Here is a 27,675-nt window from a genome sequence, read left to right on the forward strand (position 1 = left end):
AATACACCAATTTCACCCAATTATTGAAACAAGGCTTTTATTAAAAAAGAAAAACGGACATAGTCAAATTCAAAGAGAAAACCAATAAAGAAGGAAACTTTTATCTCAATCAATAAAAAACAAAACACAAGTTACAGACAATTTTAGCAACTCTGGCACAGGAAGACAGAAGTAGCCAAGTGGCTTTGCAAAGAAAAAAACAAAACCAAATATCAAAACCTCTTTCCTCTAACAAAACTGTACAAAATGAGTTGTTGTATAAATAAGAAAACTGTTCACAAGCAGGAAGTTAGATGAGCCCATTGTATTTTCAAAATACTTTTAATTTTCTAAAGTTTATACAGTGTTGAGCAATTTCCTGTTCAGAAATGTCACCTTAAGAATGCACTTCAAAAGTAAAAAATTGCAACATTCAAAAATGGAAACAGCCCAATAACAAATTAACAGTAAACGTCCTACTAAGCTAGTATTATGATAAAATTGACACCACTTTCAGCCACACGAAAAGACATTTTGAAAATCCAGGTGGGCCCACATCTAACAATCTGTTTAGAAATCCTGTTTTAGCAGCAAAACATTTTGAAGCTATGAAATAAGCTCTGAAATCTACATTAGGATGGATATTTTCAATTGTTGTGGACTAAAAAGAAGTGCAAATATTTTTTTATTATTATTGTGAATCCCTAAAGCCAACTATTAGTTTTCATACTGTTTACATGGAGCTCCTTAAATTTTCTCCATGCACATTTATTTTGGGATATCGTGTTTTTATGTTATATTATCTCTGCTGATATAAAAATAAATAAACACTGTATTCTAACACATGGTCATTTCATAGTTCCAAAATCCTGTTTTTGTATTAAAATTGATGGCTAATACATGGAATATCATTTCTCTGAACATATAAACAATATCCATGACATTTTCCTTCATGGTGCATTGAATCTGAAAACCTGCTATTCACTGTGTTATCTGGACAGGTTATAAATCATAATTAAAAAAAAATCCCCAAAACACACAAGAAACAAACAGAATGATGTACGCAAAAGGAAGGAGGAAAAACAGACTATTTACAAAGTCTTGTGTCTAAAAGCTCTCAGCATCTTAAAACCTGCACTGTATGTTCCTCCTGGGTGTTTGCGGAGGCCAATAAAGTTCATAATGAGTCTGATTACATGCACTTCAACACTCCCATTACGTGCAGTGAGGGAAACTCAATTTTATCAATACATGTAAACAAAACCAGATCATTTCTTGAGCTACTCAATTAAAAAAAAAAATGCTGAAAAAATATTATTACATGTAGTTCATGACAAATAATGCCAGAAAGGTTCCCACCAAAGTTTTAAACTGCCATAATGTGAAATATTGTGCATGTAAACAACCTTATTGTGATCTTTCTCTATCAGAATAGAACAAGGTATTTTATCCAGCTGCACAAAACAGATGATCATTTGTGGATGAGAGCAATTGATCTGGGACAGAAAGCTGAAAGACGAGTGGCCACAACGTCTTTGGTTGCAGGAAGGAACAATAGAAACACAGCAAAAAAGATGATGTGGTAAAAAATATAAAATATAAAGAACAAACAGAAACAGAATTGTCAAACTGCGAGCCTTGAGATAGACATCATCACACTGGGGTTTCCACTGGATTCAAACATAAATGGTGGAAGAGCAGGAAGAAAACCTTCTTGTAACCCTACAGCTAAGTTGACTGACATGACGTCTTACTCGATGGCATTCAAACAAGCCTGCTGTCATTTCCATAGTATATACAACTTAGTGTCAATCTTATGAGAGATTAGGCAGTTCATCCAGAGGAAAAACATTAAGGCTTAGCTAAAAATAGTTTTTGCAGAATTTTGGATCACTCACAAATTCATTCAGACTTGGTGTCTCACTAAAGGCTGTAAGAATCAACTTTAATGGCACTTCCATGGTCTAGTGAGCAGTCCTTTGTAAAACCATTATTTCTATTATCTACATATCTACAGTTTTTGATGTCAGTATAAATTAAAGTTCAACATATTTGGATGTACTCTGTGTGATGACATGAGCTCCACTCAACATGCTGACTGTAAGACAGAGACATTCCCGGGATTGTATCTATTTAAGCAACAATACCGATGCAGCATCAGTATGAATCTTTTAAAATCAGCACCAAATGACATGTTTGGTTCAGCTCTCCGCTCTGAAAAGGCTTTCTATAAACAGGCCCGACACAGTAACATGACAGACAAACCTGAAGGTTCAGTACGGAAATTGTTTTGAACAACACCACAAGATTAAAACTTGCTGTGCTAAGAAAACAGCATCAGTCCCTACACTGAGGAAGGCTAATATCTACTCTCTAGGAAAAGCTAACATCTACAGCTACAACCTACTTCAAATATAAACTGATCACAAAATAAGGCAAATTAGCTCAAAGGTTTTCAAGTGACAGAAAAAAGGGAAAAAAAAAAGACATTTATCTTTCTACAAACTACAAATCTGACAGACAAACTCAGGTGACAACAGCAGCATTGAAACAAAACAACAACAAAGACTTAACAGCTCCCTTTCTTTTCAGAAACCTTACTGTATTCTCTGGGACTTTGTTAGTCTTCTATTTGATTTCCCTCATCGCTTTGCTAAACTCTATTTTAATTTAGTAACTGCACTGTTCTTTGTACAAATAATATTTGAGTACTGTAATGTCTCGGATCTAAAGCATATTCACTTCATCCCTTTAACAGAAGATGAATTTAGTGATACCTGAAGGTTTGCCACAACAAAACCGCTTAAAACCACTTCTCATGGACATGGGTGTAAAATTAAGCTACTTTAGGTGTAATTTTAATGTGTTTTTGATGGTGTGTACAGCCTATCCAACCATCAAGAGTCACTTTCATGATATTACAGCTCATCATTAATGTGTGGGGCAAGGAGTCATTAAGTTCCACTTCATCTTGTTGTGACAGACAAACGTATTACACAACTTCTTTTCTATAAATGTATGTTTCAATGATTTAAAAACTCTACAAAATAGAACTATAATTCAAATATAAATAGAAATAATTGATTGTCTTTTGTTCGCTTGTGAAAGAATGCTTTAAAGTTTAAAAAAATGAATTTGACTAAACTATAAACAGTCAATGTTATTATCATCTGTGCATGAATACAAATCTCTGCAGCAGTTATAGGAAGAAGTAGCTTTAAACGGTTTTCCTCCCATGGTTAACAATGAATCAACACATTAGACCAGCAAAAGTGTTTGTAAGTTTTAAACCTGTACAAATTGTTGCTCCCGCTGTTGCACACAGAATGTCAAACAACAGACATCAGGAAATAAAAATAAAAGTTTGCATATTTTACAAAAAAAAATAAAAATAAAAGACACATTGTGTTTGAACTCTTCCTTGAATCACTCTGAAACATACAGAATGTTTTTTTAAAAAATAAGAATTTGTTATATTACGTGCACAAAAATAATGTTCTGTGTCTTTTCCTCCTTTCTTACATTTTTTTCAGTTTTTTTTTCTTATGTTCCTTTTTCAGTTATCAAAATAGATCAAAGCTTCTTTAAAGAAGATTCCCACCTTTGGTTGAGCAACTCTTGAGGATGTGAGCAGAAAAGTTCAATGATGTTTTTTTTCTTAAAAAGAAAAAAAAAGCAAAAACAAAAACACATACACATACACGCACGCACACACACACATACACACGCGCACACACACACACACACACACACACACACGCGCACACACACACACACACACACACGTTCCTTTTGTTATCCATGTTCAAGTCCGGGTGCTTGGTGATGGTATGGAGCACTATTTCTTCCAGTTGAATCCAGTTTGGATGGATTCATCTCGTGCACTCAGCCCCACCCTGCTACAAGCAGGACAGCACACAGCTCAGTACTGATAGTTTGATACTTATAAAACCAGTTCAAAATACAGAACTCATTGTTTAGAAAACATTATATTAGATATACATATATATCAGATAACACATATAGTATCTTGACACCGCGCTACACTAGGAACTTTACATCACTAAGACAATTGTTAAAATGACTCTGAAGTCCTACCTTAGCTTCACTTGGTGTGTTGGTATGAGTAGTTTGTGTGTTCTGTGGGAGTCTCCATGGCAACCTGCTGCTGTTGACCGCCATTCTCCTGAAAGTAATGATTGGTTAAGCAATTGGATGTTTGATAACAATATGTGAGATCTCATTTAATGTATAAAGATCAACCTTGTGTTGTACAGTTGAAACTCGCTTGTGTTTATAATGCAAGACGTATTAAACTAAAGGCACGGTATAGTTTAAGGAGTTGCTGAAGTTCATTAAAGCACCTTAACCTACCTTTACTATCACCACACCCTTCACTCTCTTTCAACTTCTCCTCTCCAACTACCCACTTCATCTCATCCATCCCATCACACCTTGTGTCCCTGGTTTACAAATATATGCCTTCCCATTCATAAACCCTGCTGCAGAGCACTCAGCCAGCATCTGCTATAGCACTGAAGCAAATAGTCTCAACAGAGAAAAGTAAAATAATCCACAATAAAGAGTCTCAGAGCTCAACTATCAAGGAGCTTTTCTAGAACTTATCTAGACCCATATTACTGATGTAAATGGGAAACACATGGAACCAATAACTTTGTATGTTTTAATTGCAAGTGTTGAAGCACAATGTGTACAACTATTTAAGAACAACTTAACTGCATCCCAAAGCATTATAGTTTACTGAAATCTGTGTTCTATTACACTAAACTAAAAATGACCAACTCGAAATAATTTAAAAACGTTAAAAAAACAAAACAAAAAGACATACACTATTTTATTAAAATTAAACACACAATTTTACAATTGGCATAACTCCTTGTTTAAGTGTGTAATTTCATCTTTCTTAAAATAACAAAAATAGACAATAAATCAATAATGTTTATATTATCGCATTTGAAAAAAAAAAAAAAGAAATTAGTAACCTTAACTCTGAACAAGATCTAGCCCACTAAAAGCAGCAGCTTTGTTTTAATAAATCTGTGCCTAAAAAAGTTTTAATTGAACCACTGCATAGAAATGTTAAAGTTCATATGTAAGCAGCCAAGGTGTAAGGCTCGCTTCATACCTCTACTGAGACACTGGAAGGAGGCACTGGGGTGTACTGGGGGATGTAGGTCCCCTGCATAGTTGTGTTGGCAGGAATATACTGTAGGGAGGGCAGAGAGAAAATCACAAACTCTTTGTAATGCGCAACATGAGCAACTCATCTCCTGAAACAAGATAGTTTCCTGGCTTATGCATTATCTGTGTGCGAGACTGACTGTGCCTGTGCTGCCAAGAGACAGGTGGCCTAGCTGCTGGGTGAGAGGTCCCATCATGGACGTGGGCTGGATAGACATGGCATGATCCATTGTTGGTGTAAGAACTGTACCCTGTGAATCCATAGAAATATGGATAAATATAAAAACCAGAATATGCATCAACATTAGTAATCAATCACTTATGTGCTTAAAATCAGCACATGCCATCAGAACACACAGTGGCAAGTCTTAAATTACATGTGTAGATGAAAAAAGTTTTCATTTTAAAGAGACTCAAAGTTCAGTACCAGAGCTACAGCACTGTAAACACTAACAGATAAACGACTATAGAAGGAGCGAAACTCACAGCTGGCTGCATGAGGTATGACTGATGGTGCATCCAGGACGGGCTGTGTACCTGTAATTTAGGAATAACATAATCACACTCAATCTGATTTTTTTATTCTTTACTGCAGATCGGGATCGTTTCTGTTTTTTAAGTTACATGTGGACAGTGACGGGCTCAACACAATAAAAGCAGCACGAAATGAATTCTTGACATTCAGGCAGATTGAAATTAGTGTAACTAAAATGTCCCACCTGGTAGGATGAGACCGGAGAATGCATGTAGGGTGAGAGTGAAGTCTGAGCAATCATTCGGTTTGGTGCCAGACTGTAAGGTGAGGAGTAGAAGCTGCCGAGCAGACAGAGTAAGGTGAGAGGAAGAGATGAAGACAGCTGCATAATGTCAGAAATCAACTATCAAGCTCCAAAATTTCTGTTCTGCAGATGCCCAGCAGGGGGCATCACTTCACCAGAATTTGAGCACAACACATTATTCTGAAGGGTTGGGACTGTTTTCAGTCTGTCCATGCATACCACTCACCCATTTTGTAAGGCTGTAGGGTCATATGCAAGCGTCATTCCTCCCTGGGAAAACAATACAAAGGATTCAGAACCAATGAGGTCATGCAAACACCGGTGCTGTCGGCACTATAACAGGCAGCTAGCACGCACACAAAAATAAAACTTTTAAACGGGTTCTTATTTAATTTCCAACAAGACATATGGTATATAAACACCACGCTTTTACTTTAGGAATCACGAGTTTAAACAGTCCATGTTACCGTATCTCCGTCTCTAGTCCAGGGCCTTCCATTCTGGACGTACTTCCCCTGGTTTTGCCTCTTCTTTTGACCTCCGTCTGCAAACTTACATAATAAGGGCTCTGTGGGCACTGCAAAAGCAACACATCAAACAAGAGAGTAAATTCAGTGATCACTATGGGGAACAAAAACACTGAGCTCTGGCACCGACAACAACAACAATATCAGATTTCTATAAAGCCAAACAAGCATTCCACACACCAGGCACTCCTGGTGGAGTCTTGATGAACTTCCCATTGAAATGCTGAATTATGGCTTCGCACTTCTCTGTAGACTCCATTCTGAAATAAAATTTAAGGAACACTTAATCTCACTGTGTACATGTCTGGGTAGGCCACTAAAGCTTCTTTAATTATTTAAACAAAGCTTTTCTCATTATAGACAGAGACAGAGCATTAAATAATATCATGGTTCTATAGACTTACCTGGCAAATCCCACACCGCGACTGGTCCCGTTGGCATCTCGCAGGATGCGGGTGGAAATGACCTGGCCAAAGGACTTGAGCATGCTCTCCAGCTCTTGCTCATCCATCGACACTGGCAGGTTGGAGATGTAGAGGTTGGTGGGGTCCTGCTCTTGTTGCTGTGAAGTGGAAAGAAATGTAAATTTACAAAACAGATCTTTGTTGTTTGGTTATAAATGAAGAAGTGTAATACTAATACTTCTTTATGAACTACTACACTGACTTTGGGTTTGTAGCTGGAGGATATGTATATTTATTATAGCATAACACCTTTGCCACTGCATTTGCAAATGGAAAATTTCTTGTCGCTTTCAAAATCTTTTTCACACAACAGAAATGCCTGTGTAGGCAGTGGTGTGACCTGTCTTTCCATCTGCACCAGCTATCTCATCAAGCATCATTATGTGTTAAAACCCAACATGGATGAGTTATCAAGAAATGCGTGCTTGACCAATAAAAGGAAAACCATAAATAGGTTGTCTCTCATAGCTGTTCATGTGTTATTACCTCAACTAGGTCTATTAAAAAAAAAATTCCCATTCACTCTTAAAATACCCACACAAGTAAATATGAATTTGTCTACACGGAGAAGTCACACATGGAATGATGTCCAATTAAGATATTTTGATAGCTGCAAGTAAATTATGGAGGAGATATTATACAGAGACTTATTTTATGGCACAGGCTTGAAAGTGAAACCTTGTGTGACTGTGCAGAAGCAGACAGGAAGCCAGGCATGAAGTTAAAGAGTTCACGGAGCAACAGGAGCCTGGCAACCAGGAGAAAAGAGGTTGGGCTAAAAAGAGAGGAAGGAAAAACAGAGAGGGAAGGAAAAGGATAAAGCTGGGGGAGGGGGAGAGAAATGAATATCTTTAAAAGCTGGTATTTTGTACAAAAGGAGGGGACTGTGAGGATAGGAAGTGGTGGGAGTATTGAGTAATTTGGGTAATGAAAGACGAGGATGAAAAGAGCTAGAAAGCAAAAGAGGATATACGAGTGTCTACTGATTAACAGACTCTTCTCTTTCATCAAAATAGCTTTTATTCTAAATCATTTTCTATTTTGTCCCTTCTTTCTAACAAATACTCTGATCAGATAGCTTTGCCAACCAGAAATAACATTTTTCAATAGTGCATGAAAAAAAACTGTCAGATCAAGTGGAACAATTTATAACCATCTGAACCAGACTGATCCAAGGTTCAGATTTGACAGGGGTGTTGATCTGACTATGAATAAGTAGGTTATTAAAGTACTTGAACGGCAAACCCAAGTCATCCGTCTTAGAAAACATTTGCGTAAGCTTGCGTAAGTAAACTTTCTACATAAATTAAACAACATAGTGCCTTTTGTATCAGGTCACCCTGATTTTTAGTGAAGAAACGTACTAGAGCATGTGACTGACTGAGGTGTTTCTTGTTATTTAGGTGTGTCCTGGTAACCTGTGAGATTGGTTGTTCCAACATAAAACATTTCTAAATGACGTCTCTTGGTTTTAGCTTTGGGTTGTATTTGTGAGGACTGTAAATCTTGTTAAAAACAATTAATCAACATCAACCAGAGAGCTGTCTATGCAAGAAAAGCAAGCCATATATAATCTGATAAAAAAAGAGAGAATGAACAGGAAGATTTTGACAAAGCCAGTACAACAACTTGGAATGACAGATAAAGAAACCAGCCACTGGTGTACTGAGCAACATACAGCTCACTCCAAATTATGAGTTGAAAGTTCAGAATTTCAGCTTTTATTTGATGGTATTTACACCTCCAGTAGATGTGTTAAACAACATGTAATACATGCCTTTGCTATCAGATGACCCAAAATTTAAAATGAGCAGAACCTGCCAGTGATCAAAATCATACAAAATGATCTGTTAAGCATAATAGAGTGTCGTGTCTTAGGCAACATGGCTGCTTCTGGAACATGCTCACAGATCTTTATTGATGATTTAACTCACATAGGTATAAGAAGAAAGACTTCAATACCTGGAAAAGCATATCAAAATAGAAACTAACAATTTGGTGATGGCAGTGAGTCACAGTCACTTGGTGCAGTAATCTGGGTGATCAGATATAAAAGTGTAGTGTTATACACACACACACACACACACACACACACAGGTAAATACCAAGAATACCATACATGGAACTGTATGTTGAATTAATATGTATTACTTCTATGAGTGGCCTCTATTCTCAGCCACTTGCCACCTGGACAAGAGATATTTTGTGCGACTGTCGTCACTCTGGGAGTGGCAATACAACCATTATGCAACACAGTGGCACACTACAGGAGGTCATAAGCCAGTAATGGAGTAATGGAGTTAAAGGTTATAACAATTTAACAAAAACTCCTTCTCTTTTCTTTATTATTTATTCTTTATCTGAGCTGGTATCCGGTCTCATATTCAAACAATTTACCTTGTTGTAGATATAAAAATACCATTGGATGCAGTTCAAACACATGAATGGGATTTGCTGAGGCGTCCCAGTGCATTTTTTTTGTGTGCCGGGCCCTGGGTGAGTCGTGTCTGTTGAGGTGTGTCTGTGTGTGCATGGCGGATTTGCCTGCTTGTGTGTCAAGTAGTGCATGTGAGCTGATGTCTGAGTTTGAACAGGGAGGTGCTGCAGAGTAAGAATGGTTCTATTTTTAACACTGCCATTGTTTCCCTGCCTCTACACATGCAGCTCTTTGGGCCCGCAGCCTGCAGTGGCCCGTTCGGGGATTGAGAATACTCTGAGGACAGTGAGTGCAAGGTGTGGCTTGTTGTGTTTGCGAACAACACTTTGCAGCCGTCACGGTCGGGGTGCCAATAGGTGAAACCGTACTTTAGAGTTTGATATTAACCTGTCTTTAACGTCTTGTTTTCATCATGCTGAAATAACCCAGTGACTCTGAGGCATCTATGTATATTTAGGTTTTTATAGTGGTTATCAACACCTCTGACTGAGCACATGTTGTCTGGGTGAGTCAAGTCTTGGTGTCCAGTTGCTCTTGTCAGGTATTAAGATACACAGGATAGTGTGGCACTCTTACAGTGGAGGTGTAGTGAACTTAGACCCAGGGTTTAGTTGCATTGGACTAGTTCAGGTCAGCTTGCAGCCTAGATCTGTTACAGTTTTCCAGAGCTGGGCTGAGGGAGATCCCGGTATTATGTTGCGCCAGGTCTGTTTGGGGGCAGGATAGGGGGAGGGGGCACGGACACCGGGTTGGAGTATATTAAGTGCTGGTGTCAGCCGCAGGCCTATGCCCAGACGGTGGACAATGCCAGTCCTTTGTGCCTGTCCCATTGACAGTGGGTGTAGTGGCACCCTCCCCTGGGTTCCCTCAATGGGGAGCCTAAGACCCAGAGGGATGAGCTTAATGGGCCGACAAGAGCTGCTTTGACTGCAGACACTTGGACAAAGCACTCAGTACAAGCACTACGACAAGAGCACATTAGCAACATACACAGACACAGAGACAAAGGCATGACAAGAAAGGAGAGAGAAGGTAGTAAGGAGGGTAAGAAGATGAAAAGAAAGCGGAAAGGATGGATTATTTCTACTCATTGCAAGCATAGTTGGCGTCAGCCATGTCTTTATCCTATTCACAATGGTCCATTGTTGGCACAGGTTCACACAATGACGTACAAAGAAACACATACTTCCCTAAAACCAGAGTTGTTCTTGCAGCATAGCCAACAGAACATCTACTGCCAATCAGGCAATCATATAACAATTTACTTTGTAGATAAAAGAGAGGGCTGAGCATATGCTTGTGCAAAAAGGCGGTTTTACTCTTAGGAGTGAAAGTTTAGCAAGTGGCTCATTTGAGATGAATATGTTTTAGAGACAAGTCTGTATTATTCATCCAAAGTTGGCTGGTAAATCTGGGTGTAAAAGAAGTGTAGTATAAGCTTGTGAAGAGTCTTACTTTGGCCATCTGAGCCTGGACCCCACTGGACTTAAGAGCTGTAACGGCTTTCTGTGCTGCTGCAGGACTGTCAAAGTCCACAAAGCCATACCCTGTAGAACAGACAAACGCATGTAAAAACTGTGACTGATATTTTTAAGTACATTAATTGGCTTTATAAGTGTAAGATGAGGAGATCAATGCCACTTTTATGTCTCTTTGTTAATTATGAGAGTAAAGATAGGTGGCGGTCAGATAAACACAAAGACTGGAAGCAAGGGAAACAACTAGCTTGGCTCTGTTCAAAAGCTTTTGCACATTAAAAAAGGAGCCAACATATAATATGCTAATTTGTGAGTTTTAGAAGTGTTGGTATTTCAGACAGAGGCGGGCTAGCTGTTGCCCCATTTCCAGAATGAACATGCAAGTGAACCATCTCAGGACTGTAGCTTCGTGCACAAGAGAACATAATTCCCAAAATACTGGAGCCATCATATAGTCATCCAAAACCCACTGCATAAATAACAGCAAGAGCCAAAAATCACAATGTCAATTAAAAAATTTTTTTTTTTAAACTCACCTTTACATTTGTTGGTAGTTTTATCCAAGATGGCCTTGGTCGACACAATCTTGCCATACCTTGAAGGCCAGATAAGAATACAGGGAACACAATAAATGACAGATGAGGTGACTATAGGGCAAAGGCAGGAATCTGCTCCTACCACATGCATGTATGCATACCAATCACGCTACTCTTCCTCAGGCTGCATGACTACAGGTGTAAACATGAATACATATTGCTTTATGTAATCAGTGGTGTTTTTTAAAATTTAGATCTTACACGTCATAGAAAACTTTGCCTCCACCCTTTTGTCTTTGTCTGCCAGTTGAGGCTGTTGTACAGTAACTCTGTTCCCTGGCGTTGTTTTTAACAGACAGGAGACAGCACCCCAGGGCCAGAAACAACTTGTTCCAGGCCTGGCTGTACCACACACAACATAGACTAACACATCCCTATCCCTTTTTTTTGCTCAAGTAAAGCTTAAAGGTATAGTCAGAGGCAATGTTAGGCCTGCAAATTACAAAAGAAGACATATGGTATATGAAACATAAGTTTGTGTCCCAACCTGTTATTTCAGTCTGCAGATGTAAATAGAAAAACGTGGCAAAGGCCATTCAGTAAAACGGAAAAATCAATTAATACATTAATGCAGTATCATAAAACAATTATGGTATGAAAATCACTTTAAAAGTAGTAAATGGCAAGTGTTTTGTAATATATGGAGACTACATCAATTCAGAGTTATATGATGGTGCATTAGCACTACAGTATAATAGACCTGCCCTTGTCTGGTGCATTTAGCCAGTGGGGGAGGCTGGTGTTCCTCTGTTTGGGCGACATGGCGTCTGGGTGGAATGTACACTGTAACCTGATGCTTCACCCCTCCAATTCGCCTTCCTTCCCACCATGTTCCTCTCTCTCTCTTTCTGTTTTTCCACCCTCACAGCACACCGCTGGGTCCTACACTCCTGCCTCATTTAGCTGGATGTTTGTCTAGATGACTCAGATCTGACTAGATGGTCACAGCGGAGTCCTGTGTCACGACTGACACTGGGGTCTAAAGTATTTATGCTGAATGTTGTGGCTTTGTTTGCTCCACCATTCTATGTCACCAGTCACAAAGTGTCATGTTTATGTTCATTCTTACTCGCTAGCACAAAGGTTAAAAATTGATCGGTGCATTAATCGTAATACCTTCACCATATATTAATCTCATTTATGCTGCAAAAATGTACCTGCAGTACTTATGGATTTTAATTATTTTGTGAGGCAGCATGACAAATAAATACATTCTAAAGAAAACTTCCTTGTTGCAGACATGAATAATTCATCATCCATTACCAAACAGCCAGACAACCTTTGCACAGGCTATGTTTGTAGTTTCCCACTGTCACCCAAAAGCTGAAAATCAGTCATTAGGCAAGCACCGAATACACAATTAAATGTTATATTTTCTATAGCCATATCTGTGGCATAAACTACATAATGCATTGTTCAAAGATATATCGAACCCTAAAATAAAAGTTATATAACAATGACAAGGGTGAGGTTTAAATTTATGAACCATCAGAAGTTCCTCTTAACTTTTATTAGCCATAAGTTAAGTGAAATTGACTTGCCCAACACAAAGCTCAACTTAAGGCTCAAAATGTGTTATTGAAGAAGACCAAAGACCTTGTGTGTATACACACAAAAAGTTGTGAGGCGGCTCATCACTACAGTGCCTTCCCTAGTCTCTTACCTAAACTGTAACTATTACAACCAGTTTAATTTAGTTTAATAGTTTGTTTGATGGGGAGAGTTCACATTAATGAACATTGCTGTACAATTGGCCAGGTTTAGAAAGTCTCACCTAAATATCTATGGAAGAACATAAAGCCAAAGTTACAAAAATATTTTATATCATTAATGAACAGAGGAGAGTATTTCTTTCTCACTAGTATTGAGCCACCATCAGCTTTGTAGTTTTAGCAAAGAACATGTGCACTACATCTTTCATAACAAAAAAGCTTTACCAGGCGAAAGTTAGTATTTCATATGCCCTCGCTTTGCACATCTTGCATTCTTTTGTGAAGACTGTCTTGAGGTTTTCTTAAGTAATCATGTGGGATATTATACAAGGCTTCCTTCCTTCAGCCAAACTGCCAGAAATGTACCCCAAAACTATGATAGGCCACCCACCATGTTTTAGTGAAGGCTGCAAGCATTTGTTTTTTCACCTCTGTCTTCTCACATAATGTTAACAACTGGAAAACAAATGTTTTGGTGTTTTGTTTTTTTTTGTATTAACTACTATTTTTTAGGTGTATTATAACTGTGAGTAATAGCACTGCTAATACAACAAATGTGACGGTAGCCTTGAGCCTGTTTCACTTGAAACACTTTCACTTCCATTTGAATTATGGACAATGTTAGGAGAATTCAACCTTGGACATTGGCCTTTCACACAGCAGGAGATCGCCCGAGTAAGAACCGTCCTTACATGTAAAACTTAGTTAGGACGGCTTTACTTTCAGCGTATGATCAGGACAGAAGTCACAACATGATAGAAAACTTAAACTATAGGAAACAGTGTTTTGTTAAAAGCACATCAGAGCCACACATCTAATAAAAAAAAAGGTTCTGTCACTCAGGTACAAGAGCAGTTGAGTGGTAGAAATGTCTCCAACATGCCCATTTGTTTGCTTTTAATCCTCCTGATGACTTTGGCACAGTTCTGTAGATGCAGGTACATGAGGACAGACACTAGCAAGTTAGCAACACATGACATGTAACAGAACACACACAGCACAGACCAACTTACGACAGCATGCTGACTGATATTTCAAATTAAAAGTTTGCAGATGTGTGTTGGTATAGAAGTCCATTTGCATGCAGCTTTAACAAAATGCATCAAACCTTAACCCTAACCCTAACCCGGTCTTAACTGTCAAACAGCCCTGTTAAGTTATGAGGACTGCCCAATATGGATCAGTCTTCATTTTGACCAATTCTAGTCTGCTAAGAAAATACCTGATTGTAAAATCTACTTGGAGCACAGACAAATGTTTGATATCTAAAATCTCAATCTCATTTCCAACGCAATAAATGTATATTTAACCAAAATAGGCCATAAATGCCCCCCCATTATTATTATTATTATTATTATTATTATTATTATTATTATTCACTGGGTCACCTGCAGGACAAAGACATAATCACATGTATTTCCCAATTGCACCAGTCTATCCCAAATAAAACTCAACAAACTATACCTCGTTAGCAAGCAAAAAATCTCATGGTTCCATTAAACCAATTTAAGATTGAAGGACCACAGCAACAACAGTTTTCAAAATCAAACAAGGGTTCATACTCAGAGAGATGGTAAATATAACATTTTATGATGTTTGTGGGGGCACAGAGTTATTGAATCCTCAAGTGCTTTACACCATTCTCTTTGTGGAATCCAAAGAATAAAATGCTTAAAAACTTTAAAAAAAACTTTGTCATACAAGAGAAAAAGCCTTAGAGCCGTTGTTCTTGACTGTTTAGTCATTGGTAAAAATGCAGGATTTTTCTTGTTTCCCCAGTTGTTTTGGCTGCATATGAATGTAGACGACCAATATTTTAAAACCGCCCAGCAATCTCGATCAAAACAAGCCCACATCTAAGCATCTACATCAAGGATCGGGCCTTTAGTGTGCCTTTAAACCAACCCCCGACAGTAACGCATTACTTACACCATTAGTTGGCTGTTACAGCCAAAATGTCAGTCAGATTTTAGTTGGCTGTTACAGCCAACTAATGGTGAGCATTCCCCTGTGATGACACAAAGATGTTGTAGCCAATGAAATAATGGTTTCTTGGATGAATAGTTTGCAGGCACTCTGTAAATGGGGGAGTAAATTGGGCAGCACACTTACAGGGTGCACGCAGTACGCAAAACATTCCAGATTCCAGATACACTTATCTTACTTCAAAATTACGTAGCATTGACACACGTTACGTTAGTCAACGGATTTACGCCGACGCGTTGCCCCATCCCTTCTCCAGATTGAAAAATACCATTGACTACTATTGATACGGTCTATTGATACATTTTAGAGGGTCTTTTAAGAAGTGAAAAAAGGCTCTTTCATATTTTTCATATTAGTAGAGAAGCCTGTTCAAAGGCCTGAAGGCAGTGACTGTATGACCCTCACCTTACCTCAGACACTACAGCAAAACAGCAGCCCACCACACCACGTAGGACACAGAGACTTAAAAGACAGCTCTGCCCCACATGCAACTGACTGACATTCTTTCCCAGCAGGCCAAGCCACTGTTTTCCCACTCATTTAAGTTTCCCTCTAAAGGTTAGCCCTCCCACCCAACCCTAAAGCCTCTCTCCCACCTCTACTTCTGTACCACGCCACAATAACGTCTCTGTCGGTCATCACATTCTACAGTCCCTTGGGTTCACAAACCAATGGCAGATTTACTTTGTCTGTTCAATCACTGACTGTCCTCCCACTATTAACATGATTATCACATGCAGGTAATAAGCATGTGCTCTGTAGATATGATTTTTCCAAGAATTCATCATGTACTGCTAAATGATTAAAATGGAGAAATTAACAGAACTGCAACAGCAAAAGCAGATGTAGTGTTGTTCTAGTCAGGTTTTATTATGGTCAGTGCTTGTTCAGGGAAATGTGTTGTTACAGCTAATGAGCTGTGGAAATGACGAATGCATAGCAAAATTTCATAATTTACTTCTGTGACATACCACATAGCCCTGACCTTCAGAAGTCAGACCAGTTTGGGTTCATTTACTAGTGTTTTTTATCAGTGTGTGTGTTTGTAATGCCCACACACTATGGAAGCTAGGCTATTTGTATAGGAGTCTAATCTTAGTCCTTTATCTTTGAGCCAATTAATCCTCAATGAAAGTAGATGGTCAGATCAGGACATGAGGAGGCAGCATGCTACCCCTCTCTGGCCCCTTCTCCTTTTTAAACCTTGTCTCCTTTATTCCCCTCTAAGGCTCTACCATTGTGTTGACAATTTATTTTGTCAACACAATGTCTATCTATCACTCTCTATAGAGTGTATCTATGCACAAGAAGAACAACTATTTTACATAGTTTAAACTTTTGTTAGATTAAACAATTTGTCCATCCAGCATCCCTACTGTTGGCCAGACTAGGAGGACTGGGAATTCCTTGTTACCTGTCTGTTGTTAGCCAAGACGCAAAAAAACTTCCCATAAAACCAAAGGCTGAGTTGTTAGTAGGTGCATTTTTTAACTGTGGACAGACTGAGCTTAAGTGATTCTCTCTGATTTTATTGTTAGAACTACAGCTAAGCCATAACCTGCTACTGCTACTAGCTTTACACTAACTAAACAGAACACTGACTACTATGACTATGACTATGTACCAATGTGTTAAGCTTTTTCTTCAACAATCAAAAGCATGATGTGGAATTGTTGAGGCTAAATCGGCACAATGACATATGGTTGAACACAGCTAAACACCATACCCCGCTGCTTTGAAAAACAAACCTTTATTTTACAAACATTTCCAAAATCACTCACGGTTGGCAAAGCTTGACTAGGTCTTGGTCCGTGGTCCCAGGATGGAGGCCGCGGATATACAGGTTCGTTTTACTCAGCTGTTCCCCTCCCCCACCACTGCTATTGCTGCTACTGTTGGTGTTGGGACTGGGGGGTGCCATCTGGTGGCCGGAGGACACATAGGCCTGCTGCGATAAAAAAAACAAACATCAGAAATAGTTTGCCCTGCATGAAAAATTGAAATGCTTCCCTAAATACTTTATATGCTAAAACATCAGCAAACATTTGCAAATACAGGGTTGTCAGTTTTTATTTAAAGTGTAGTAAATTCACACAAGTGTTAAGTGACGTTGAGAGATCAAATGTAATCCTGCATGAGACAGATCATTATGTGGGCTTTGAAAAATTATCATACAGCCCTCATGTCAACACTCAGCAATACTGGTTTCTGGGGGGAATGTGGGGCCTCTTGGCTGCGTGCAGCATATAGGGAAAAGGGACCTCTTATGCTTTCTCCGTGTTGGGTAACTTTTTTTTTAGTTGGGAAACCAGATAGAAATCTTGCAGTGCATATAAAATCTCAAAACGTATCTCTGACCAACTAGTTAATCTGATGCAGCACAATCAAATATTGGACTATATACGCATAGTGTCTCTTGTATACTGCAGTTCTTTTAAGCTTGTATCCTTCTTTGTCCTAAAGTCGCAGAAACTTCAAGTTTAATGCTGTAATCTGACATTTAGCTTTCAAATTTACACTAACACTGCACTACGAACACTACACTAAGAATTACAATTAACAAAATCCTGAGTGGCAAGATAGAGAAACCAGAGTTCAGTTCCGTCCATATAACATACAAACTCTATTAAAGAAAAGCAGAAACAAAGGTACTTCAAAGACACAAAGACCAACAGCCCTCGAGGAGTTTGTAGTAACATGCTCATGTTGTGACCATGTGTACTGACCTGACCTCTACCTCAACCACAGTAGAACTGCCTCCTCACTTCCTACTTAGAGCTGTCTTGTTTGATAGCCTATACGTGCCAGTAAAAACTAGTTGGTAACTCAACTAGTCGGTGATGCAATACTCCTAATATGAAAGGCTGTTGCGCAACAGCCAGTGTATCATATATTCTCATCTCACTTTGGGATTTTGGCTCTCCTTGGAGAAATTAAACAAAAGATTGTGTAACCATGCAGATGAAAATGCATTATTGTGATAAATATGGTTTCATTATCACTTCGCCTGTCAAGTCAGCCAAGAAAAAAGACTTGTCTCTCCAAGAATAGATCTCCAGGCTGTTTCCCAAATAAGACGGAGGTAAAAAAAAATTGCAGTTCGGTACAGGCCAGACTCGCCAGAACTAGCAAATGCTGTCTGTTTGACATTAATCAAATTCATTCAACAGCCAAATGTTTAAAATTCATGTGTTGCATACAAAGAAATCCAAACAAATATGTTTTCAGACTGAGCTCAGCAGGGTGCCATGAGGCTGGAGTGTTGCAATTGAGAGACTGATTGGAGAGAGGTGACACAAGGACAATGGGTTAATTTCAGGAGAGAGGAAGGGTCACTGATCAGACTTGGTGGAATTTAGGAAAAGCCCAGCAGGACACACCAGGACCACCAGCAACATCAACCAATCTTGTTAATTAGACACTATCCACAAGGCATGGAGCCCCTCTGACCTCTATTTTGCCAGCAGCATGGCTGACACTTCGGCAACAACAGATAATATTCTCTTCATTTTAAACTAAACAACACTTTTTTTCAGCATTTTAAGTGTCTTTCCTAGTAGTATAAGTATATAAACTAAGTCGGGCCTGAATTAAATGCCAGATAAGTTTCCTGAAATCAAAGTGTGCACCTCACCAGGCTACAAGAACGTGATTCGAATGAGAAAATGCAGATGGAAACTTAAAACACCGCAACAACACATCAAACCATATTATACTAAAGTCAATTTTCTTTGACAGTTTCAACTAAATGTTCTTTGGAGAGGTTTCTCAAAAGAAGTATTTATTACAGAGCTATTGAATAAAACTGCATTACTTTTGATTTCCTTTATAATGTGAATTATCCAGTCTATGTGAATATGAATAATAAAGCATTGTTCCTTTATCAGCCAAACCTTTAGAAGCAGTAAAAAAGACACATTCTGCAGGGCAAATACGACATGAGCCTGCCTGCAGGAGTTTATCTATGTTGCCATAGTGTAATTTGTGATGAATACGGTTTTGGAGGCAGCTAATTTGTGAATGAAAGAACAGGACAGCAGAGACCTATAATCTCATTCAAACACTTGTTTACCACAGTGCCAAGTTCGACTCAGGCTTCGGGCTGCACCAGAATCACATCACAGCAACAACACCTCACACATGGGTTATAGCCCATTGATATAGCATGCAGGATTGTAAAAATCTTTGGGAGCTGTGTACAACCTTGGGTTAAAATATATTAGAATTGAAAATACATTTCATAAATAATTTATTATGTAAAAAAACCTGATCCCTTTGCTACTTTTTGGAAATTAAAAACTAGAGTTGGTAGGAATCTCAGTAGGTAGTCTGGGCTAATAAGTTACTCATGAGGGAAATGTCATCGATCGAATGTCATTGATAACACCTTTAGCAAAGTACAGATTGGTATAAAAAAATAAAAATCAGATTGATCATTGGCTTGCTTGCATAAGGCAAACTTTATTACATCGCTCAGATAAAAAGTATTTCTGGATTTAATTTCACAGAGACATATGGGTCAATTAATGCTCACGCTGTCCTTAAATGTAACACCATTACAAGCTAAATTACAATGTGTAACCTTTTTGTTAAAGCAGTGGCTCACAGTATGACATTTGCTTTGATTAATATATAGCAATAAACTTCCAAAAAGCTAAAATAACATTTAAGTACAACAAATTGAAATAGCAGAAACACTGATTGCATGTAGTAGCCTCTAAAAACTCCACCTTAAAAATCTCTTCTAACCAGTTTCCAATTCCATTAAGGCATCTTTCAAGTAAATGTATTCAGTGACACACAAAATCAGTTATTTTTTTGTTTCCATTATTTTTCGATGTTGATGTCAGGATTTCATTATGTGAACACACAGTTTACATAAAACAGCTAGAGAATACTGACTGTTCTGAAGTCACCCTGCAAGTAAGCTATTTGAAACCTGAACCTCAACATGTAAATTATCTCAACAAACAACATATGGTGAGACACACATGAGAAGTGTTTTTTTCTTCAATTAAAATACAAAAATATAGTTTAGAACTGGTTAAATATTAAAAACATCAGGGGGCACAGTTATGTAACGAAGGTCACTTACAGAGGTCAATGTAGATCAAAGACACCTACGTAGTCTTACACAACTCTGATGAGTTGCTCAGTTTTGATATTCTTGCTACATTTCTTCTCCTCCACTAGCCTGTTCTAAATTCATAACAAAAGGCTCAAAAATATCACAGGATATTTTTAGGATTAAACTAAAAATAAAAATGAAGAACATTTCAAGAACATCCTTTTTGTGGTTAGCTGCTTTATTGGTATAAAACAAAACATTAACCTGTGGTGACCCCCCTATTCACACCCTATAACACATCTACTTCAAGATAAACTATACAGGATAAGTCGCCAAGTTGAAAAGGTCACAATCTTTGCATCATGTGTTCTTGCTACTGGTGGCTCCAAATCACAGTCTTACTCCCAATATTCAAAACATTGAAGCCAGAAGTCTCCTACTGCTTCCAATGCACTCCTAAAGAAACAGAAACATTTCTTCTCATGGCACTGCACTTTCAAAGTCTTGTCCCTAGCTTAATGTTTTGCTTACTTTGTACCTCACTTCAGATAAAAGCAACTACAATATAAATAAATGAATTGGTATAAAAGGAGCATTTCAGAGAGGCAGAACCTCTCAAATGTAAAAATGAGCAGAGGCTCACCAATCTGTGACAAACTGTCTAAATACTGTGGAACAATTTCAGAAAAATGTTCCTCAAAGTAAAATTGTTAACACTTTAAAGATCCCATCATCTACAGTATATATTATCATCAAAAGATTCAAAGAATTAGGAGAAATCTTTGTGCCCAAGTGACAAGGTTGAAGGTCAAAGCTGGATGTGCATGATCCTCAGGCCCTCTTGGGGCACTGCATTAAAAACAGGACGTCACTGTACAGGCTCAAGAACACACCCAGAAATCACTGTCTGTGAACACAGTTAACCGTGCTATCCACAAATGTAAGTTAAAGCTGAAGCTGTTTAGATCTTTGTTTAGATGTCCAGGCCTCTGTCTAGTCTCACTCCACCTCTGTGTCCATCCCTTCCCATGACCATAGTTTGACCCACAGAATGTCATGGTTTTCCTGGCTGTCAGGGGCTTGTCCATCCTCCTATTGCCTGGATGTGTACTCCCTGCTGGAGTGCCTGTCTTCACCTCTGGTAGGAAAGAGCCATGACCATCTAACCAGCTGACCCACTGACATGCTAATGCACAGATTTATAGCCTGGCTGAATGAGGACACAGCATCCAGCTCATATAGAATTACAGAGCTGAGCTGCTGCTTTACACCAGCTTCACTTTAGCAACAACAAGGAAAATGAGTCATGGGAAAAAAAATTTGTTACTTAAAATCTTCACTTCTGAAGCAAAAAAGAGCTATTTGTTTCTATTAGCAACACTAAATGGGTCCAGCTACTAATTTTATTATACTATACCCAACCAAATTTAATACACTGTACAATATGGAGTGAATATTAACACAATGGTCTATAGAAATGTACAACAGTCTTTTTTTATGATAGTGGCGTTTTAGGTGAGGACTGTGTGTCTGGTAAAGCAGTGAGCTGCTGTATAGCAGCAGGCAGGAAATCCTCTGTGTCTGCTCCTGATCTTATCACGTAGCCATTTGAATGAGGAGCACTGCATTCCAACCAGGTGACAGGGACACCAAACTCACGCCCAGACTCGTTCCTGAACTCTTCTTCTTTTCTTTCTCTAATCTACCCTTTCCTATAGTCTTTTTATAGGCACTTTCAATCTTTAAAATGTCTGTCTATGAATGCTTGTCACAATGCACAAGCATATTGCAAATGCACATCCATAGCTTTCAAGCCAGGTCAGGTGGCAAGCACTGGGGAGCTTGGAAACAGATACCTACAAACACTGGCCCTTAGCTCAGCTAGAGATCTAACAAACTGTGAGACACACCAAGTGTCTGGCATCACTGCAGTACTTGGCATCAGATTTCTGACAGCTGTGCTTTCTCCAAGGACTCTGTCTCCTCTTCTACCTGTTCACCTTGGCTGGTTTGTGCAGTTGGCACAGAAGCTGGGAACCAATCCGAAACATCTGACATATTAAACAAAGAGGAAGATAAACATATACCTGGCAGAAGGCCAAAAGGACAAAGGAGACTGTACAGGAGAGTTCAGTGAGGATAGTCACTGCAGCCGAACAGCTGGTTTAACACACATAAAAAACAGCCCAGTAGATGACAATTAATTATGCATGTATCATATTTCCTGTGGTGTTGTAACAAAAGCACGTTTAAATCCACTATAACCATTTATTTTATTTATTTTTTGCCTAGAGTAGGTTTAAATGCACTAGAAGAATACAGGCCCCACTGGAGAGTGGTGAGCATAACCTGACTGACATATATCTGAGGCTGATACAGATATTTACAAGAATAAAGAAACAATAAATTGATGATTGATGGGCTTGTCCGTACTTTGCGTTAGACAATCTATCTTATGAAAAAACATCTTCTAAATGACCTAAAACACTGTTTTGTGTGACTGTATAGCAATTTTTGTTACTAGGGGAAAGACGAGAAACAAGCAGGCACACGGTCTATTGCCTTTAAGATGCCATGGCTATGTTAGAAAATGCCTACTAGGCAGGTCCAAAATGCTTGTCAAATAGTCGAATAGCTTCCATGTGAATAGAATTTTAACAATACGTTTTTCTGCTAGGAGTTACAGTCGATTTAGTCTGCAACTCGACTTGCCACAACAGCATTTCTGGTCTCATCTTCCCTTATCTACAAGGATTCCACTAAAATCTGTGCAGTGACATAAACATTTGTTTTTGTTGAAAAAGTTGAGAAATTGTTATTGAGATAGAACTGTACATGTATTCCTACCAATATACACTTTAATTAGTTAAACCTTACCTTCACATATGGTAGCAACTCATATTCAGTATTTTTGTGTGTTGGAGAAGTTGTAGACAGTACAGAGCTTTTAATTGCACGTATGGTTTTACGTTTACATCACTGCTGGCAATTTTCATGTAAATGAATGTATAATGTACATTTTTTTATGGACTGTCTACCTTCTATGCAGAAGTGGGTCAGTTTCTGTTCATGTCAGTATGATAGAAAAATACTTGCACAGACTTGAAACATGTCTGACAAACAGTAGCTACAGTAATCAATCACACTTTTTCTATAAAGTTACTCTATTGCCGTAGGGTGAACTAGAAAAAAATAAGGAGCTATTTGGAAAAATTCACTTGTTACTACATTTAAAAACACTAGATACGCATGACGACAAAAAACATTGAAGATGACTAAAACTCTCACTTAACCACGATCCTATAAAAAACACTAACAATAACTATAAGCAAATCATGGAAAACGTGATCTCGGTCAATTCTTCATAGGCAAAGGCTATGTTTTACGGTCAACTTTTAATTTTCAGTGTGCTTGTGAATATCTTTTTAAGGAAAATATATTCAAGCATTAATGTATATAAACAACAAGGCTGATTATTTTTTTATGTAATTTTCTGACAACGATCCTGTTGATTTTGATATATTTTCGCCGATGTGCTATCACACTAATATACTGAAGACAATGCACTTAATAATAAACTATTGATTTATTTATTTTAACCAAGAAAAGAATGATCACTTCTCGTTAGTTAACAGGCTTTCCACTCCTAAACTTTCTCTACAAATTCTCTCTTCTCTCCGTAATTGCACAAATCTGTCTTTGCGTTATTCATCTACTCCTGACACGTTTCACACTTTAACATCCAGGTCAACAGTGTTTGGCCTAAAATCAATCAATACTATAATCACAACTGTTTCATTATGATAAGTACTAATCCATCTTTGGGAACCAGAGAGTTCTAATTAGTAACTAATTTAATCAATTAATACTCACTTCACTTTTACATTATCAGTTATTTTACCAAATAATACACTTCAAATGTTTGATTTCTTTCCTCTAAAGGCATTTCTCAAGCTACATATAAATAAAAGAAAAGCACTTTTAAAATGTGGTTATGTGCAGATGTTTTTGTGAGGTCATTGTCACTTTTATCTGCAAGCGTTGCTTTAAATTCCAAAACTCGACTTCTTTCATGTAAGTCAATCAAACTGGGTCAAATATTAACCTCACAAAAGGAGGACAGGTTCACACGGCCAAGAATAAGGAAATACTGGTGACTTCTGAGAGCTTGTGGCGTTGAAAGTGAAAGGGTGAAATTACTGATTTTAAGAGGCAAAGAAGACTTCACTTGTGTTATATCTGCCATTTATTATTGGTGGTTCTAGCAACCAATTGCCCCAGCAATTGCATTTTTTTCCGTTCTTTTCATAACTGCTTGTGTTTTAATTCGATAAGACTACATTTTGAGGCATCCAGAGCTTTAAATCACAGCAGCAAGTTGACATTTGTTGAAAAGGACTCCCGCCAAGAAGGGAAAGATCGGATTGACATGTACAAAAACACGCCATTCTACGAGACCCTGAGCGAGATGCACGATACCTTGAGAAGAGACAAGCTGCCTCCTGTTATTTTTCCATCCAGGAAGCTTTACAAGGAAATTTGATTTTAGAACATTAATTCTATTTATTTGAGGGAGGAAATGAGGTGCTGAGTCAAGGGAGGTGCAGTTGGTTTTAAAAACAACAGAACCCAAATGCCTTTTAATCATCTGGCTCAGTAATTGCTTCACACGAATAAAGAGGGCTTTTCTCACCCATCCGTGTGTTTACTTTGCATTGTGACTTTTATTTTGTGTACTCGTGCAGCTACGGTATGGCAGAACGTTAGGAAGAAACAAAGAATGAGAAGTAGATGGAGGTGGGAGGACACCAATAACAACACAAGATCATGACCTCTGTGTGAACTAAGGCCCCGCAAAGTCCAGCAGCATGGGGCACTAAAACAGCCAAATGATACGTAAAATACAAAAACCTAAAATGAAACACATTTAAATTAGGTTAATAAGGGCTGCAACTAATGATTCCTTTTATTGAATTTTATTGCCCATCAGAAAATCAGTGACGTGATGGATCTATTATCATGTTTGTTTCTCTAATAATAATTTAAGCCTAAATTGCAATGTTGTTATAGAATTAACTGTAAGCATGGATTAGGCAGACACACACTTAAAAAGTGAAACAGCAACTGCTGACACCTATACACTTGATTGCTCATACATGCGTACTTCCTTTTACAAATTGACATAAAATGTTTTGGTTTTTTTAGGCCGTTATACCTAAAAATGGATCGCTTTGATACTTCTGAGATTTAATTGTCAAACTGTCTCTTGGTCACAAGAAAACAACATCTAGCCTAGTAACAGCTCAACTAAAAATGTATGTGCAGAAAAAAAGTGTTGACATCAGATTTGGGAGAAAGAGCAGCCAGGCAGTGTTCAAGATCGGAAAATGACGGTATGTCAATATACCTTTCAAAATACTATTCAGGAGCACACAGCAACACAGTCAGTGAAAGGCAAACTTAACAGAAGTAACTGTGAATCCTGTGGATAAGAGATCACAAAATAATATCTCCTTGTGGGCCTATAACAGAAGCCTCTCTACCAGCACTTATAAGCCATTATGGTTCATACAGAGATGACACTTCATATATGGAGCCTCTGCTGGTCTGAACGAGAAAATAAAAATCTGTGATTTCAGGAAGCAAAGCAGTTTTTAAGAAAATACTAACAAAAAAAAAAACACATAATAATTAAGCATTTTAAAGCCATTTTGTAATTTTGGTGTTTAATTACTTTTTACCTTTGTGTTGCAATACACCAAATGTTGTGGAAAACAGTGCTGTCCCCTTACATATCAGTTACAAAAGTGACAATGTCAACAGTGAACGTTACCAGGACAGCTCGATTCATAATTCTGGGAATGTGGTCCCCACGGTCTGGTGGGATTTTTCAAGGGGTGGGGCATATTCCGATTTCAGATGGGAAACGAGGAGGAAAAAAAACTTTGCAAACTTACGCGGCAGCGCAGACAACGAAGACCCGATTTAAGGCTAGATATGAGTGTCTGTATGAGTGTCTCATGCAGAATTCATTTTGTAACATGTCCCCCCCCCAGCCTGTCTTTCTCCCCCCCAACACACACACACACACATCCAGGCACAGGCGCGCTATCCCAACACGCCACAGTTACCCATAAAAGTTGCTCTCCACCATTGACTTGTTCAAATGAGTGAGCAGAGCCATATCGACATCCTTACTGTAGTACACACACACACACACACACACACACACACACACACACATACATACATACACACACACGCACATACTCCAAAATCCAACAGTAGGCTTCCAACATGACAGGACCTGGCTGTGGACCCAACGCGGAGAAGTCTTCTGTTGTCTTCTGTTATTTTACTCCACTGAGTCTGAAGTTAAATTCACTACGTTTCGCTTTTCAAGGACACTGCAGCTCACTGTCACAAGCCCTTTTCAGTCGCGACAGACGCGGGCGTGTTGCCCTGCAGGGCGAACAAGCCGAAAATGAGGGAAAAGCCCGAAAGCGTTTACCTTTTTGTTGTTTCTGCTGTTATAGCCGTTGTATGGGTTGATTCCTGCCCTTGGCGGTACGGAGAGCAGCATTTTTCTCGGCGCTATGTCCGGAGCAGCGAGCACAGCCCAAGCTGCCAGCTGACGTCAGCAGCTGGGGAAGTGAGTGCCTGGAGTCCCGCTGCTTGACTGCAAGTGGTGCTGCTGCTGCAGCTGCAGGACGGGGCCCCCACTGCTGGCCCCTGGGCTCCTCCAGGGCTCCTTCACACTGCTCCAGGGGGTCCACAGACAAGAGGGGATTAGTTCAATTTCATTCACTGCCGCTGTTGTTTTACTCCCTAGGGGAGAATGACTGGAAAAGAAGCTTCTCTAAACATTTTTTCTTTGGACCAAAGGCTTGTAAAATCAGGCTTTAGTGTGCCCTGTTGTTGTTCTGTGTGTGGTCCTTAATTCACTCCCTTACACCATTTATACAACTATCAATACTTCATATATCCCACCATCAGGAAAACCTCTAAACTGCATACACGATTCAACATAATATACTATCCGTAAATCTATTTAGGTTACTGTGGAAAAACAGCAGAACATAAACAGGCTATTTTATACTGTTTACAGCCCATAGGCCAGATCCATGTGACATAAATATAATTTTCTGAATTGACACATCTGAACTTGGGAAGATCTTGACATATCTTTGCAAGAAAAAAGAGAGACAAAAAAAATACAATGTGAAATATTTCTAATTTACAAAAGGTTAAAAGGTTATCTTAATGTGGAGAGATGCTGACAAAGTCTTTTGTGGTCCAGACTCATTAAAACAATCTAGAAGCAGTAGCTACAGTTGAGTGCAAAATGTTGAAATGTCAATAAAAGTAAAACAAAGATTTTTTTTTAACCCAAACAATATTTAATGGACTTTTAGCAAGTCAAATTGTTAATTTATCAAAAAGTAAT

General features: G+C 38.5%; 1 protein-coding gene across 3 annotated transcripts; it reads right to left on the reverse strand.

Moving 5' to 3' along the window:
- Positions 1 to 20: 20 nt before the first annotated feature.
- On the reverse strand, positions 21 to 26,896 carry LOC137127569 (RNA-binding motif, single-stranded-interacting protein 2-like). Of its 3 annotated transcripts, none has more exons than XM_067504700.1 (14): positions 26,740 to 26,896; positions 16,942 to 17,108; positions 11,403 to 11,461; positions 10,844 to 10,935; positions 6,892 to 7,049; positions 6,668 to 6,747; positions 6,428 to 6,537; positions 6,187 to 6,230; positions 5,901 to 5,994; positions 5,668 to 5,718; positions 5,322 to 5,432; positions 5,126 to 5,206; positions 4,078 to 4,165; positions 21 to 3,875 (listed from the first exon to the last, which is right to left on the reverse strand). In XM_067504700.1, the coding sequence occupies exons 1-13, from the start codon at positions 26,809 to 26,811 to the stop codon at positions 4,085 to 4,087; spliced, it is 1,200 nt and encodes a 399-aa protein (XP_067360801.1). In that variant the 5' UTR covers positions 26,812 to 26,896; the 3' UTR covers positions 21 to 3,875; positions 4,078 to 4,084. The 3 variants fall into 3 exon arrangements, with proteins under 3 accessions (XP_067360801.1, XP_067360800.1, XP_067360802.1); XM_067504699.1 differs by having other exon boundaries at positions 21 to 3,878; XM_067504701.1 differs by having other exon boundaries at positions 21 to 3,878; positions 16,942 to 17,105; positions 26,740 to 26,891.
- Between the last annotated feature and the right edge of the window lie 779 nt (positions 26,897 to 27,675).

Source organism: Channa argus, chromosome 5 (assembly GCF_033026475.1).
Source record: "Channa argus isolate prfri chromosome 5, Channa argus male v1.0, whole genome shotgun sequence".
NCBI classification, from domain to species: Eukaryota; Metazoa; Chordata; class Actinopteri; order Anabantiformes; family Channidae; genus Channa; species Channa argus.

Coding starts and splice junctions, on each gene's coding strand:
- LOC137127569 (XM_067504700.1), bottom strand. CDS start 26,811: ATGCTGCTCTCCGTACCGCCAAGGGCAGGAATCAACCCATACAACGGC. Junction 17,109..26,739: donor ACAGCAGAAACAACAAAAAG/GTAAACGCTTTC, acceptor TTTTTATCGCAG/CAGGCCTATGTGTCCTCCGG. Junction 6,231..6,427: donor GGACTAGAGACGGAGATACG/GTAACATGGACT, acceptor TTGTTTTCCCAG/GGAGGAATGACGCTTGCATA.